This window comes from Anabrus simplex, chromosome 4 (genome assembly GCF_040414725.1).
Source record: "Anabrus simplex isolate iqAnaSimp1 chromosome 4, ASM4041472v1, whole genome shotgun sequence".
In the NCBI taxonomy this organism is placed as follows: Eukaryota; Metazoa; Arthropoda; class Insecta; order Orthoptera; family Tettigoniidae; genus Anabrus; species Anabrus simplex.
This window is the reverse complement of record NC_090268.1, coordinates 243,103,612-243,117,324: the sequence shown is the minus strand read 5'-3', so window position 1 is coordinate 243,117,324 and position 13,713 is coordinate 243,103,612. Positions and strand designations below refer to the sequence as shown.

Below are 13,713 nucleotides of genomic sequence, written 5' to 3'. Positions count from 1 at the left end.
ACATGATGAAAGATGTGATTCCAATTTTTGATTTATTCATTACCAAGTATGGAAACTATGTCCAACATTTAAAGACTCTCAATCTACGAGTGTATATAGTGTGTTTCAATGTAATTTTCATTCATTTAATTAGATGCAACTAATATCTTTGTCTAACTCAAACTATCTTCTTTTCAATCAGTTAATTTCAATCTAGTATTTTTCAGTTAATATCTTTATTGTAATGTTTTTCATTTTTAATTATCCTAATTTGATATTTTATTTCAATTCAATGTCTCTAACTTAATATTTCAAGATGAATTTTGAGATATATATCCATACTCATTACTTACCATTTCAAAGAGGAAATCTTGACAAGCTTTTGCGTCTGACCTTTCTTGATTTACAATAAATGTTGCATAGTAAAAGTTAATCATTCTTTTAATGACTTTTAGAATAGTTGCTTAGATGTAAGTACTAACAATTTGGAAATCTCGTAAGCCGCAGGTAGAAACTAACTAGGAATACAAGTAGGAGACGTCCTCTGCGTAAGTTAGATATTTCTACTAGCATAAATCAGTGATCTTGTCTCTAATGCGGAACCCATAGCCTGTAAACTGTGAACAGCGACAAATGTGATCATATTTGAGCTAGCCTGGATCTTGTGTGTCTCGACCTGGACGCGGGAACGGCGCAAGGTTAAAACCGGTAACATTATTCTACAACTTACACTTATGGTTAAGTTTGTTAACAGTAAACAATAATAACTATTAAAATTCTCTTGAATATAAAGCTTTATATATTACGTCGTCTTATTAAAACAATATAGGACTCAGTCAAATGGTGACAGTCAAGTTTTGATGATAAGCAAGTGGTAACTTCATCGAATTTCACGAAAGTAAGTCTGTTGACATCTCCTTTCTACTTCTGCCTGCATTTACGTTAGTGCACTCAGCTGTTTGGCGACTGCTTGTGCAAGTCCTTGTTAATATCTGTAGAATTACTCTACACTGGTAAAGTCCACAAGCAATTCGTGAATTTGAAAAATTGGATGTTAAATATTTAAAGTACGACAAATTTATAACCTATAATCAACAGTGTGCTTCATTTTGTTATTTTACGGATGAAAAGAATGTTAGTCACGCCTAAACTCAGCTGTTTTGAAAGTGCACTAAGATTTTATATCCATAAGGTACAACGTGTGGTAAAGCTCACGCCAATAGTAACAAAAAGATTTTAATGTGTATTCCAACAAATAATTTTAAGATATTCAACAACTTTAACAGATTGTAAATGTATTTATACATGACTAACTTGGGATATTGTATTTCAAATATTAGAACAAGGTTGTAAAGTTTCAAACACAACAAATAGTTATATTGTTTTAATAAGACGACGTAATATACAAAGCTTTAAATTCAAGAGAATTTTAATAGTTATTATGGTTAAGTTTGCTAACAGTAAACAATAAGTGTAAGTTATAGAATAATGCTACCGGTTTTAACCTTGTTAAGAATGTGTATAGCTGAAGATGTTCAAAAATTTGAACGAAAGATGTCCTTTGTTTTTAATAATTTAGCAATAAAATAAGGATGAGATCCTAATTTTATAATTGCTTTTAATGTATTGAATAGGTGGAAATCAAAGTTTTATTGTTCTCCTTTAACAGACTTTCAATACGGAAAAAAATGAGGATAGTCTCTTGCAATGCAACACAACACCCAGTAAATTACATAACAGTAGGCATATGAAAGAGGCACATCCAACATTTATCTGAGGTCCGTAAGCATGGTTCTTGAAGATGATGGACTTCTTGAGTGTAGTAATGGTGATGTTATAGATGAAATCCTTATTCAGCCCAAGGGTATTGCAAAATTTGACAAAAAATTTGGTTGTGGTTCCTCAAGCACCTAACATCAAGCCCATTACAGAGATGGATGAGAGCTTGTACTTTTGCTTATAGTCCATCGTTTCTTCATAAATTGTTCAATTTTTCCTGCATCAAGCTCTTCTGGCTGGTTTTCGTAGGTTTCAAATCCAACTGCTGGATCAATGGTGAAACTTTCAGAATAGGATACCTTAAAAACAATAATGTCAATGTATTGGTAGCTTCCTCTGTTGGAAAGACCATGTACTTCTTCAGGCATTATAACTTTGTCCTCTCAAAGCATTAGCTATAATTAATTTGGCTACATTATGACGTGAGGTGCGCAGTAAATTACCATGAGGATAGGCTCCCAGGACAAGTGAAACAGTTTTAAACTCTCTGGGGCAACACCGACAGAAGCTGTTGGCACAGTAGAGACATTGGCATTCATATTCATTTCCTCATGCCATTCATTGCAAGGCAAGCCTTTATGATTACAAAATCCATGTATTCGCTAGGGTATACTATTTAAACACGACTACACCTTCACCTTTATGCTCTTTCTTGCTCCAGTTGTCAAAACCTCTTCTTCTCAATTTGAGTTGATTCCTTGGCATCTAAAAAACCATGCCTTTTTTCTCAAACAGATTCAGTTTCTGCTATATTTAATGCAGCAAGGTTTGTGCTGATTTCTTAACAGAAGTTTCTTGTTGAGTGTAAAAAGATGTTATTGGAAAAACGCAAAATTTTACATGCATTAATATGTTGCAGATATATTTCCCATGATGCATAGAATAAACCCAGACCTTTAAATTTCATTTCAGCGTATATCATATCACTCGGCACATCCATCGGAAGATGCAAAATTTCTTTTAATGCTCCCCTAAAACATAAAATCGGCATCATTTATAAATTTGACTGGAATCTTTTGTAGTGGTACTGCCTGAAATTTGTATACTAATGTGGGGCAGAATGAAGTCTTCATCACTACAACACTGGTATGTCTTTGCGAGTGAAGTCTCGCCAAGTTGAAGAGGCCACCATCAAAGCGGTATTAAATCTCTACGCCAGGGTTGTCCGTTGTTTCATAAAGCATGGCCGCCAGATGCAAGGCAAACAGAGTTGGAGTAAGTACGCAACGATGAGAGTTTCAAATGGATTTCATGTCCCCACTTTGTCAAATAGCACACTAAGACCATGTAAATTGGAGTTGCTGTAGGTATGTATACAACACCTTTCCTTTTGTTATGTTATTTTACTATTTAACTTTCGTTCTTTGCTAGGCTGAAGATGTGCGAAAGAGGGACTACAACTTCACTCTAAGAATAAAAACTTTTGTAAGTATTGTAAAGGTGGAATTGTTAACATTTATTTTTAAACTGTTAAACTGTTCAATACAGGCTAAATAATATACTACATTATTATGTAGTATATTACTTGTAATACCAGCCGAATGTGATGCTAAGATGGTCCTTCATGTAAGTTTGTCACCGACAGCTTTTCCATTACTTGCACCAATTATTGTAATAATGAGACATTAACACGAATATACATAGGTATGCAGTAGTCATCCTTTCGTGAAATACGGTTTCTTGAAAAACACTTGGTCAAGGATTTAGCGTTTATGGGACTGAAATCTCTGGGCGGTTCATCCGGGAAATAGTTTCGAGGAAAGAATAATGCAGGATTTTACAACATGATTTAATTAGGATGCTCATGGGGCAAAGTGATATGAACGAATAATCCGGGACAATGTAGTTTCCAGGAGCGGATAATCAAGGCTCTACTGTATACAGAATTTTCAACCCTTGGCATGCTTTAAACATGTAAGGTGCAGTGCCTGTAATTAACAGATGCACTTTATCATATTGGATGCCATCAAGCCACAGAAACGCCACAGTGAACAAAGAGGACGATATGGAGGAATTCCTGGAGACACTAGAAAAGGAGATAACTGATGTGGAAGCGATTACATTGGGAGACTTCAATGCACAAGTGGGAAAATGAAAGATAAGGAAAGGAAGAAGTTATCGACGATATGGATATGGGAAAAAGGAATGCAGAAGGAGAGAAACTAGTTGAGTTTTGTAAGAGGAAAGGAATGATTGTGGGCAACACATGGTTTCGTAAGAAAATCCATACAAAAATTACAAGGTATGGGTGGGGAGACAGAAGAATGAAATCAGTAATTGATAACTTTCCGGCAGAAAGGACAAATCACAGACAGTTGATGGATGTAACAGCATTCCCAGAAGAAGTATTCGATGGAGATCATGGAGTTGTGATAGTAAAAAAAGACAGTGGGGAAAATGGAAAGATTAAAGGAGATGGGAGATAGTAAAATAAAAGTGTGGAAACTTAAAGATAACAATATACAGGAAGAATTTCTGGAGAGACTAAAACAACAAATTCCAGTTACTGAAGTAGGAAATGTAGAAGATGAATGGTCCAACTTCAAAAGGGCATTTGTAAATGGGGCAGAGAGTGCCTGTCATAGTATACTGAAGAAGTGAAAGAAAAAGAGGCAACATAGTGGAGTGAGAAGGTAAGAGAAGCAGTAAAATGAAAGAAGAAAGCATGGCAAGAATGGGACAGAGATAAAAAGGAAGAAAGCAAAAGGAATTACCTTGATAATAAAACGAAATATAAGAAATTCATACAAGAATAAAAGTTGGGAAGAATTTACCCAAAGGATGGAAATGGATGGAGTTGGCAGTAAAATAATGATGTATGGAATAATACAAAGTAATAAGAAAGAAGGGGCAACTTACTGGCTGAACGGTCAGCATTGAGGCCTTCGGTTCAGAGGGTCCTGGGTTCGATTCCCGGCCGGATCGGGGATTTTAAGCGCGTATGATTAATTCTTCTGGCTCGGGGACTGGGCATTTGTGTTTGTCGCAACACTTTCACCTTCATATTTAGACAATGCACCACAGAAACACGCAATAGTGATTACATCTCTCCATATAGGGTTGGCTTCAGGAAGGGCATCCGGCCGTAAAACAGGGCCAAACCCACATGTGCAACACAGTTCGCACCCGCGACCCCACAGATATGGGAAAAGCGGTAGAAGAATAAGAATAAGAAAGAAGGGGATTATACAAAACTGATGAAAAGAGTATTTTGATAAACCGCTGAATGTGAGAAATTCCGGAGAGAAGATGGTAGTAATACGGTGTGATGACTTAACAGTAGATGATGATATAACTATGTTAGATGTGGAATTAGAAATCCATAAAATGAAAATGGAGAACGCACCAGGGATGATTAAATTAGTGTGGAAATGATAAAGTTGCTGGACCTGTTGGACTATAATAGGTATAGAGATTCTTAAAGTGCATATGGAACCAGAAACTTGTGCCAGAAGACTGGGGAAAGAGAATAATAATGCCAGTCTTTAAGAAGGGGGACAAAAATGTGTGTGATAACAATATAGGGATCACACTCGTATCACAAGTAGCAAAAATACTGAAAAGGATATTACAGAGGTGAATGATAAGAAAGAAAGAAAAGGAGAATTGCAAGAGAAGCAGTATGGATTTAGAAACAGAAGATCTACCTTGGACCTAATCTTTAGCATGAAGCAATTAATGGAAAAGAATCAGAAATATGGAAAGGATCTGGTCATTATCTTCATAGATCTAACAAAGGCAAATGCTAGTGTTCCCAGGGAAAAGGTTTGGGAAACCACGGTCAAAAAGAGACCGGGTACACAAGCTGTAGAAATGGTGCAAGCAATGTACAAAAACTGTGTCAGCAGCATAGAGACTCTGTTTGGAAAGACAGGATGGTTTAGAAATGAAACTGGTCAAGACAGGGGAGTGTGCTGCCATCTCCTTGGTTTCTAGTGGTTATGGACAAAATTGTACTTATACGATTAGGGAAATGAAGTTATCACTATTTGCAGATGATATTGTAGTCTGGGAAATAAACAGCGAAGAACAAGAACAACTCGTTGCACTGAACAAGAAAAGGTAAAAGTATGGTATGAAAATCAGCACAGAGAAAACCAAGACCAGGGTGATGTCAAAAGGAGAAAGACAAGGGAAAGGCATTGTGAAAATTGGTAGTCAAAGGCTTGAAAATGTTGAGTTTCCAATACCTAGGGAGAGAACTAATGCGGAATACAAGGCCGGAGATGGAGATTAGCAAGAGACGGTGCAATGCACTCCACCAGAGTGAAAGAAATCTTGTCTGGAATAATGAAGTATGAAGGAAGTGTAAAGAAATAATGTACAAAATATATTACGCTCCCATACTGACCTATGCGGTTGAGACCTGGACAATAACAAGTAGGAGGAGAGTAGAATTAAAGCCAGCAAAATGAAATACCTACATAACATGATAGCAAAGAGAAGGAAACCCAGATTAAGAAACAAAGATGTGAGGAAGGCGAGAATGGAAAACCTAAGTGAAAGAATTGAGAGGAGTAAACTAAGATGGTTTAGACATGTAAAAAGGATGGAGAAGGAAAGAATACCCAAACAGATGACAGACGTGAAGTTCAAGGGAAAGAGAGCGAGACCTAGAACGAGTTTGATCGATTAGATAAAGAGGAATGCAAGAAGAAGAAAACTGGACTGCGACAAAATGATGGAAGAGGAATGGTGGAAGGAGAGAGGAAGGTGGAGAAGTGCCATAAACACCCCAACTTGGCAGGAGCTGTATAAGGAGAAAGGATGGTGGTGGTGATGATGATGATGATGATGATGATGACGACGACAACGACGAAGATGATGAAGAAGCATTTCCGTTTATTAAACAACATCCCAACCCCGCCACTTCCCACCTGTACTTGTTACCGAACATGCAAAAGAAAAAAAAGAAAAAATCCTCTGAAAGGTCAGCTGAAAATATAACATTTAATTTTCATTACAGGATATGCACTCACCAATTGGCCAGGACACATGAAGGATATAACTTCCAGATATTGAGCACAGGAAATGTCAATATAATCAGAATGATGGAATAATACTTAACTGCAACTTTATTCCATTTGAAAAGAGGCAGCAAGCACTATTATATACATGTAAAACAATATGCCTTTGCTGGCGAGACCTACTGTTTACAGTGCACTATGTCTACTGGTATGGGATAGAACAATTTTGTTACTTTCATTGATCTGTCATAGTCTTATCCTTGGCTTTGACAATAGGAAAGTGACTTAGGTATGAGCATGGCTAGTAATGTCATTCCTTACGCAGCATGTCATTGCTATGAATGGTGTGAAAATATTGCTCATAAGGTTGGATGTGCATGTATTTCAATGAGCTTGGCAGACTGATATGTAACAACAACTTCTGGCTTAGTGAGGAAAGCAACAAGAAACTACCTCATTCCTTATTTCCTTAGTATGTCTCTTCAGTGACGCCTAGGCCATCTATGGCAGCTAACGGTGGAGCTGTTGAGGACTGCTCCATTCTGCACCAAAAACACACTTCTTACATTGTTGGGAAGCTACTCATATTGCAAGAAAGAATTCTACTTGTTGAATAAAAAAAAAAAAAATACATTGAAGGAATAATTCTGAATTAAAAACTTTTCCTAGTAATTGATTATTAAAATCATGTAGAAATATTTGCAACATACACCTCTGAAAACTAGTTGCAGCAAGAAATTAAACAAAGCACACTTCTATGGAGGAAATAGGATATACATACCACAAGAGGCAAGAAAACTCTCCCGATAGTCAATTTGGTATAATCTTCAGCATGCTGCAAAGTTAAATCATCCCACACTTTCAACATAGTGCTGCCACAATGCATGAGATGGGCAACCATAGTATTTTTTTGATGTCCTCTTCCCAGCTTTACAAGGTCAAATCTGAAAAGTAGTCATTTTAATAGGTATTTAACAAAACATTAATGGAATTAAAACTATGCACACACTGGACAAGAAGGAGTACATTCATTGTACTGCCAACAATGCCACCCACATTAAGCAATAGTGAGAAAGAAAATGGCAAAAGTGAAACCTGTATGTGGAAGTAAATATTAACACAAATTTTATTCTTATACAAATTATAAAAACTAATTTGTATTGGGCCAACCTGAGGTATGCAAGGTCAAGCTCTGTCTGTTACAAGCCAGTACAGAGTGGTGAGTGTTAGTAGAGTAACATCTCCATAAAAAGTCTTGGTCCAACTGGCCCAGCTGCTAGTAATTGTTCTAATCACAGTTACTTGAAAGGTTACTGTGAAGGTCTCAATGACTGCCACAGTAGAGAATATAGAAATTGAACATTCAATCACCAAATCAGTGCTAATTACATGTTAATTACACATGTATATTTTATTCAGCTTTAAGGGTTTCTTAAATGTATTAAATTCCTTGGACTAACATCTTAAATTGTTATGGGGTTACCCGTGGAGCAGAAAGAGGTTAAAGAAGGTGCTGGGGTGAATGGGTCTAACAACAATGTCAAAATTAATTAAAAGCTTAAACTGAAGGTTATATTTTCAAACTCAAAATTTAAGAATTTTTACAGGTACAAGTAGCAAACATTAAATAAGATTGGGAACAAATCCAAGATTCAGAACCTCAACACCTTGGGCTTTAAGCTCCTTGCTTTACATTTCCTGAGCTACAAGCTCAAATTTACAAAGAGCACAAATTTACTCAAGGGCAGAAATCCACCTAATTCATGGAGCACTTGCTCCCAAAATCCAATGTCTAGCCCTCCAGAGGCACTTGTTACAATAACAAAATTGAAAAAGAGCAAACAGGCGCTCAGTTTCTTCTAGCCTATTCAAGGGAATATCAGAAAATTACCATCACTCGCTATCAAGGCACAACTTACAAATTGAAAGGTAATGTTATACAGGGGTATCTAGTACCCAACCTACAGGGCCTCTGCAAAAAAGAACAGGTTAAGTAAATGGCCTGAAACACAAAATGAATGGAGGCGTATAGTGCTCCAAGATAGTGAAAACTTAAAAACCTAAAGGGCATTAGACCGGTGAAACAGGGGCTATTCCCAAACTACTGAGGTGACTCGTATAGGAAGTCATTTACCACATTACAAAATGAAAACAGTTATAAACGTAGTCACCTCAAACCAAGATGAAGGGGAGCTCAAGAGGGTAATTCAATGCCTATCCCCGATTTACAGTTAAAGAGTTTACAAGGTTTTTACATTAGCCGAAATGAGATTTACATTTTAGAAAAGTTGGTTACATAATTAAAGATTTGGACCTTCCCCTCGGGTTAAACTGCGGAGGTAGCAAGAAAGAAAGATGTTATGTGGCCATTACCTTGTAGGTGTACCGCTGCCTGATGAAAGAGGCTGCCCGCCTCCTGCTTTGACACACACACTCAGTAGGATGACGATCAATTGGCCAAGAGACGTGCAAAGCCGCAGTTTATAAACCCTCAGGGAAGGTTCGAGATCTTTCACGAATAAACCAGCCACACCCTCACAATTTTATTGGCCAATTTAAAAGTTACACTCAAAATCGAAGAAGAAGGCTGTGATAGGTGGAAAATTATTTACAGAAATTAGGGATTGGCTAGATGCAAAACTGGCGGAAAGGAAAAGAAAATATTGCCAACCCAAAAATAAAAGAACATCAGTTAGAAAAAAAACTTACAAAAACAAAACTTCTTTAAATTATAAGTTCTTATACCTCGCACCAGGGAGCATGATCATAGCTTTTAGTAGTGTCATCTGTGGAGGAATGTCCAAACTTCTTGATGAATGGCAAACAAGGAGAAATTCACAAAACTTCTTTAAATTATAAGTTCTTATACCTCGCACCAGGGAGCATGATCATAGCTTTTAGTAGTGTCATCTGTGGAGGAATGTCCAAACTTCTTGATGAATGGCAAACAAGGAGAAATTCACCCAATTGAGGCAACTGCACAATAACAAAATTACATCATATTTCTGTGGTGACATCTTCTGAGTATAGTTCTAAGTAGGTATAGTTTCAATTTCACAGTTTTACCAATAGAGGAGTTCTTTTAGGCGCTACTTTTGAACGCGCGGCGTAGAGGTGTACCTCCCGGTACAGACTTCCTCCCCCCCCAAATGTCCTTTCTTAGGGTGACACGGAAGAATTTTGAAAAAATAATTTCCAGTTGAAGAAAAATTTTTTCTTTGAAGTTGATAGGTAGAAGTTAGTTTAACTCCAGCTTTAGAGTGTCTTTGTTGTACATACATGTTGATAAATTTGACGGCAAGACCTGCCGCCGCTGCCGATACCCAGTTGAGGTCGCCCGGACCCCTCAAGTACCCTCAGATACACCTCTCCCGCTACTATGAGAGGGGTAGTCGTCGTGATGGTCACCGCAGATTAGAAGTATATGTACAGTCCCCAGATGAGTTGGTGATAGAGTCACCGCATTTCAGCCTTTGCCGGGAAGATGCACTCCGGCGCGCCTTCCAGAAGGAGGCCTTACTAGAGTGAAGAGGGCCCTTTCTTCTCTCTTGTGTCCCTCACAAGATGTTACAGTACGGCGGCAGCCAGTTGAGGGGGCACTGAAACAGTAAAATCTCGGCGACAGAAAGGTGTTGTTGGAGACTTGGGAGTACGATCTTTATTGGTGATGCTGAGGGGCGGGCGGCGTGGAAGGTGCTTGTATGCCAATGGTGCGGATATGCAGGAGACAGGGGCTTGGTAATGGCCACTCAGGAATTGACAGCAGGAAAACCAGAAGGGAAGATTGTACAAAACAGGTCATATACATAATTACATACAATAATAATGCAACTCTAAAGATCCTTTCTGTGGCTGGATTGCTCACTAATAATGTAAGAAGAGTCAGAAAATCCAATATAATGCACGGCCCATGAAATTTGGGGGCAAGCTTGCCCGCAGGAACAAAATTCCTAACTATGACTTGATCTCCGACTTTTAAATTGGTGGGCCTCTGTCCATGATCATATCTTTCCCTAACCTTTTCATGAGAAACCTTCAGGTTGTGCTTAGCCTTCTTACATAGATCTCTAATATTAACGGGACTATGGTCTCTGGAAGGATATCATTAAGTGACCAAAGGTTAGAGAGCGGCGTGTTAGGCACAAAATTAAACATCAGAGAAGCTGGAGTGAACTTATGGAACTCATGAACTACCAAATTCAAAGCAAAGACCAACCAATGCAGGGACGTATCCCACCTGCAGATGTGCCAACCTTTGAAGTGGGTTATCAGTAATCCCATTTTTAACCCGCGCGCACCCCCCCCCCCCCCAACCCACAAAACGTTTACGAGTTAAATACAAAGCACCACGTTTGCCCTTTCCTACAGCCATCTATTCTAATGTATATCATATTACACAAGAAAATTTGTTCATTACCTGTTAGTTCTGTGATAAAAAATTCTTTGTAGCTTGTTTCGCACCCAGCAGCTGCTTTTCGGTGTAGGTTTTCTTGAAACATACTTCCCCTTGAGATGACATTTTCGTCTTCAGAACCATAAGCGATTCCAGTGTAGATGTACTTAACCTAGGCCTGAATTCTGTCTGATTTTTCCTAACAACACTGAAAACTCTTTCTGTGGGAGAGTTACTATGAGGTACACTTAGGCCCGGTTTCTTTGACGAATGTTAAGTGTTAACACTGTTGTTAAGGAGACTTAACACACAATTTAACAAAATGGTCGTCTCATCAAGAATTGTTAGCTCTAACAATTGTTATTACTTGTGTTAAATTAACCTAGCAGCACCCCTGTGTTAAACCTCTTAACAGTTGCTAGAATTTAAAAATGGAGGCATGTGGAAGACGTAAGTTTGAAGCTTTACTGCTGTATGAGGACTATTTAAAAACTGAAGAAGGCAAAGGACGACCCATACTAAGAAATAACGACCTTTCAGAGTTGTCAGAAGAAAGATTTCTAATTACCAAAGCCATAACGAACAAGGTACTAGACGATATAGAAAATAGGTTAGAGTTTCCAACAGATTGCAACTTACCATTCTCTCCAGTGCAACAGTTGCTTATAGATTTTACAAGGATGCGTCAGACCCTGCGTCCAATCGATTTCAACTAGCTTAATGTACCTGTTAAGGGAAACTCAACAGTAATTCGTGTAGAAGGGTTTGGGTCAATACCGTACAGTTTCATTTTCGAAAAAAATGAGGACAAATGTCATGAGGCAGGATCCGCTTCGGACCACGTGGAGGGGATAGAACACTAAAATGCGAACACATTTAACTTGAACCTAATAATTTCCAAAAAAATTATGAATTCCCGATTGTAAAGCACCGCGTATATACTTGAAAAGTTGCAAAACAGTCAAGTGTAGCGGTGGCCGAGTGGTCATTGTACTTGTCTACGAACTGCGAGAGTTCAAGTTCCGCGTTAGCGTACTTTTTTTAAAATACAAATTTAATTATTATTTCAAGGAATGTGAAGGTAAAAATGCGAATAAAAGTAATGATCAAATTGCAGTGGAACTTTATTTCCTACCTCAAATTAATATATCCGCCTCTATGGTGTAGTGGTTAGCGTGATTAGCAGCCAATCCGGGTGTCCGGGTCCAATTCCTGGCTCTGCCACGAAATTTGAAAAGTGGTATGAGGGCTGGAACGGGGTCCACTCAGCCTCGAGAGGTCAACTGAGTAGAGGAGGGTTTGAATCCCATCTCAGCCATCCTCAAAGTGGTTTTCCGTGGTTTCCCAGTTTTCCTCCAGGCAAATGCCGGGATAGTACCTAACTTAAGGCCACGGCCGCTTCCTTCCCTGTCCCATCCAATCTTCTTTCCATCCCTCCACAAGGCCCCTGTTCAACATAGCAGGTGAGGCCGTCTGGGTGTGTGTGTGTGTGTGTGTACTGATCATTCTCCCCAATTGTATCCCCCGACCCAAATCCCGAAGCTCCAGGACACTGCCCTTGAGGAGGCGGTAGAGATGGGATCCCTCGCTGAGTCCGAGGGAAAAACCGACCCTGGAGGATAAACAGATTAAGAAGAAATTAATATATATACAGAGAAAGAGATCCAGCAGTAACTGTGAGAACGTTTACACCTATATTAATTTCAGGTAGAAAATAAAGTGTACCGGTACTATAATTTGCGTAATATTTTTGTTCCAATTTTTAAATAACGTTCCCTGAAACGAGACTCGAACTCACGTCTACGACGCTCACAGACAAGTACGATGACCACTATGCCACAACTCCTAAGTATACACGCCTTGCATTGGAATCGGGGATTCATCAATTTTTCAGAAGTTATTAGGTAATGACATCTGACCTCGAGACACTTTCCATGTAGGCCTAATTGTAGGGGCAAAAGATCTTCATAGGTCGACGTCCCAAACGAATAGTGGTTTTTTTTTTTAGAAAAATGGCCTAATTGTAGGCGACTATGTTCACGAAGGCAAGAAAAGAGTGTGTAGAATTTTACAAAGAATTCCTGCTGCCACTGCTGCATTAACAAGGCACTACATTATTTTCCCCGCAATAAAATAATGCCCGAAAATCATTCAAAACATATCAATTATCACATTTTCTCGGTGATGTAGGAACCTTAGATTGCACTCCTACAAGAATGATATAAATATAACAACATTTGTCTCGCATTTATCATAATAACGCTGTTGTTGTCTCTTACTTGACATGTTTACTTCTTAGCGGTCTCCGCTAACCATAACATATAATAATGTCAACCATGTGTCTGCGCGACAAAATACTATTTCAACACGCCACTAGGAGCGCTATATGTAAAGAAACAAAAGACGCTCACTGCCAAACGCGTTCAGAAATCTTACGGAAATGTGTTAACTTGTCTTTAACAATTGTTTCGTAACAAATGTTGGAAATATGTTCGTGAAACAGGGTACTTTTAAACGAAGTGTTAAATTAGTAACAATTGTTAGTTAACATTTGTTAAGCAAAATTTAACATAGAGTTGAAGAAACCGGGCCTTA

The 13,713-nt window shown here is 38.3% G+C and overlaps 1 protein-coding gene across 1 annotated transcript in view; it reads right to left on the bottom strand.

The window, feature by feature from the left end:
• The window catches only part of Gp210 (nucleoporin 210), a 461,410-nt gene that overhangs the window by 185,281 nt on the left and 262,416 nt on the right, over positions 1-13,713 (bottom strand). The window contains exon 9 of the mRNA XM_067145468.2: positions 7,507-7,669. Within this exon, the coding sequence (XP_067001569.2) occupies positions 7,507-7,669 (163 nt within the window). The remainder of the gene's footprint in view (positions 1-7,506; positions 7,670-13,713) is intronic.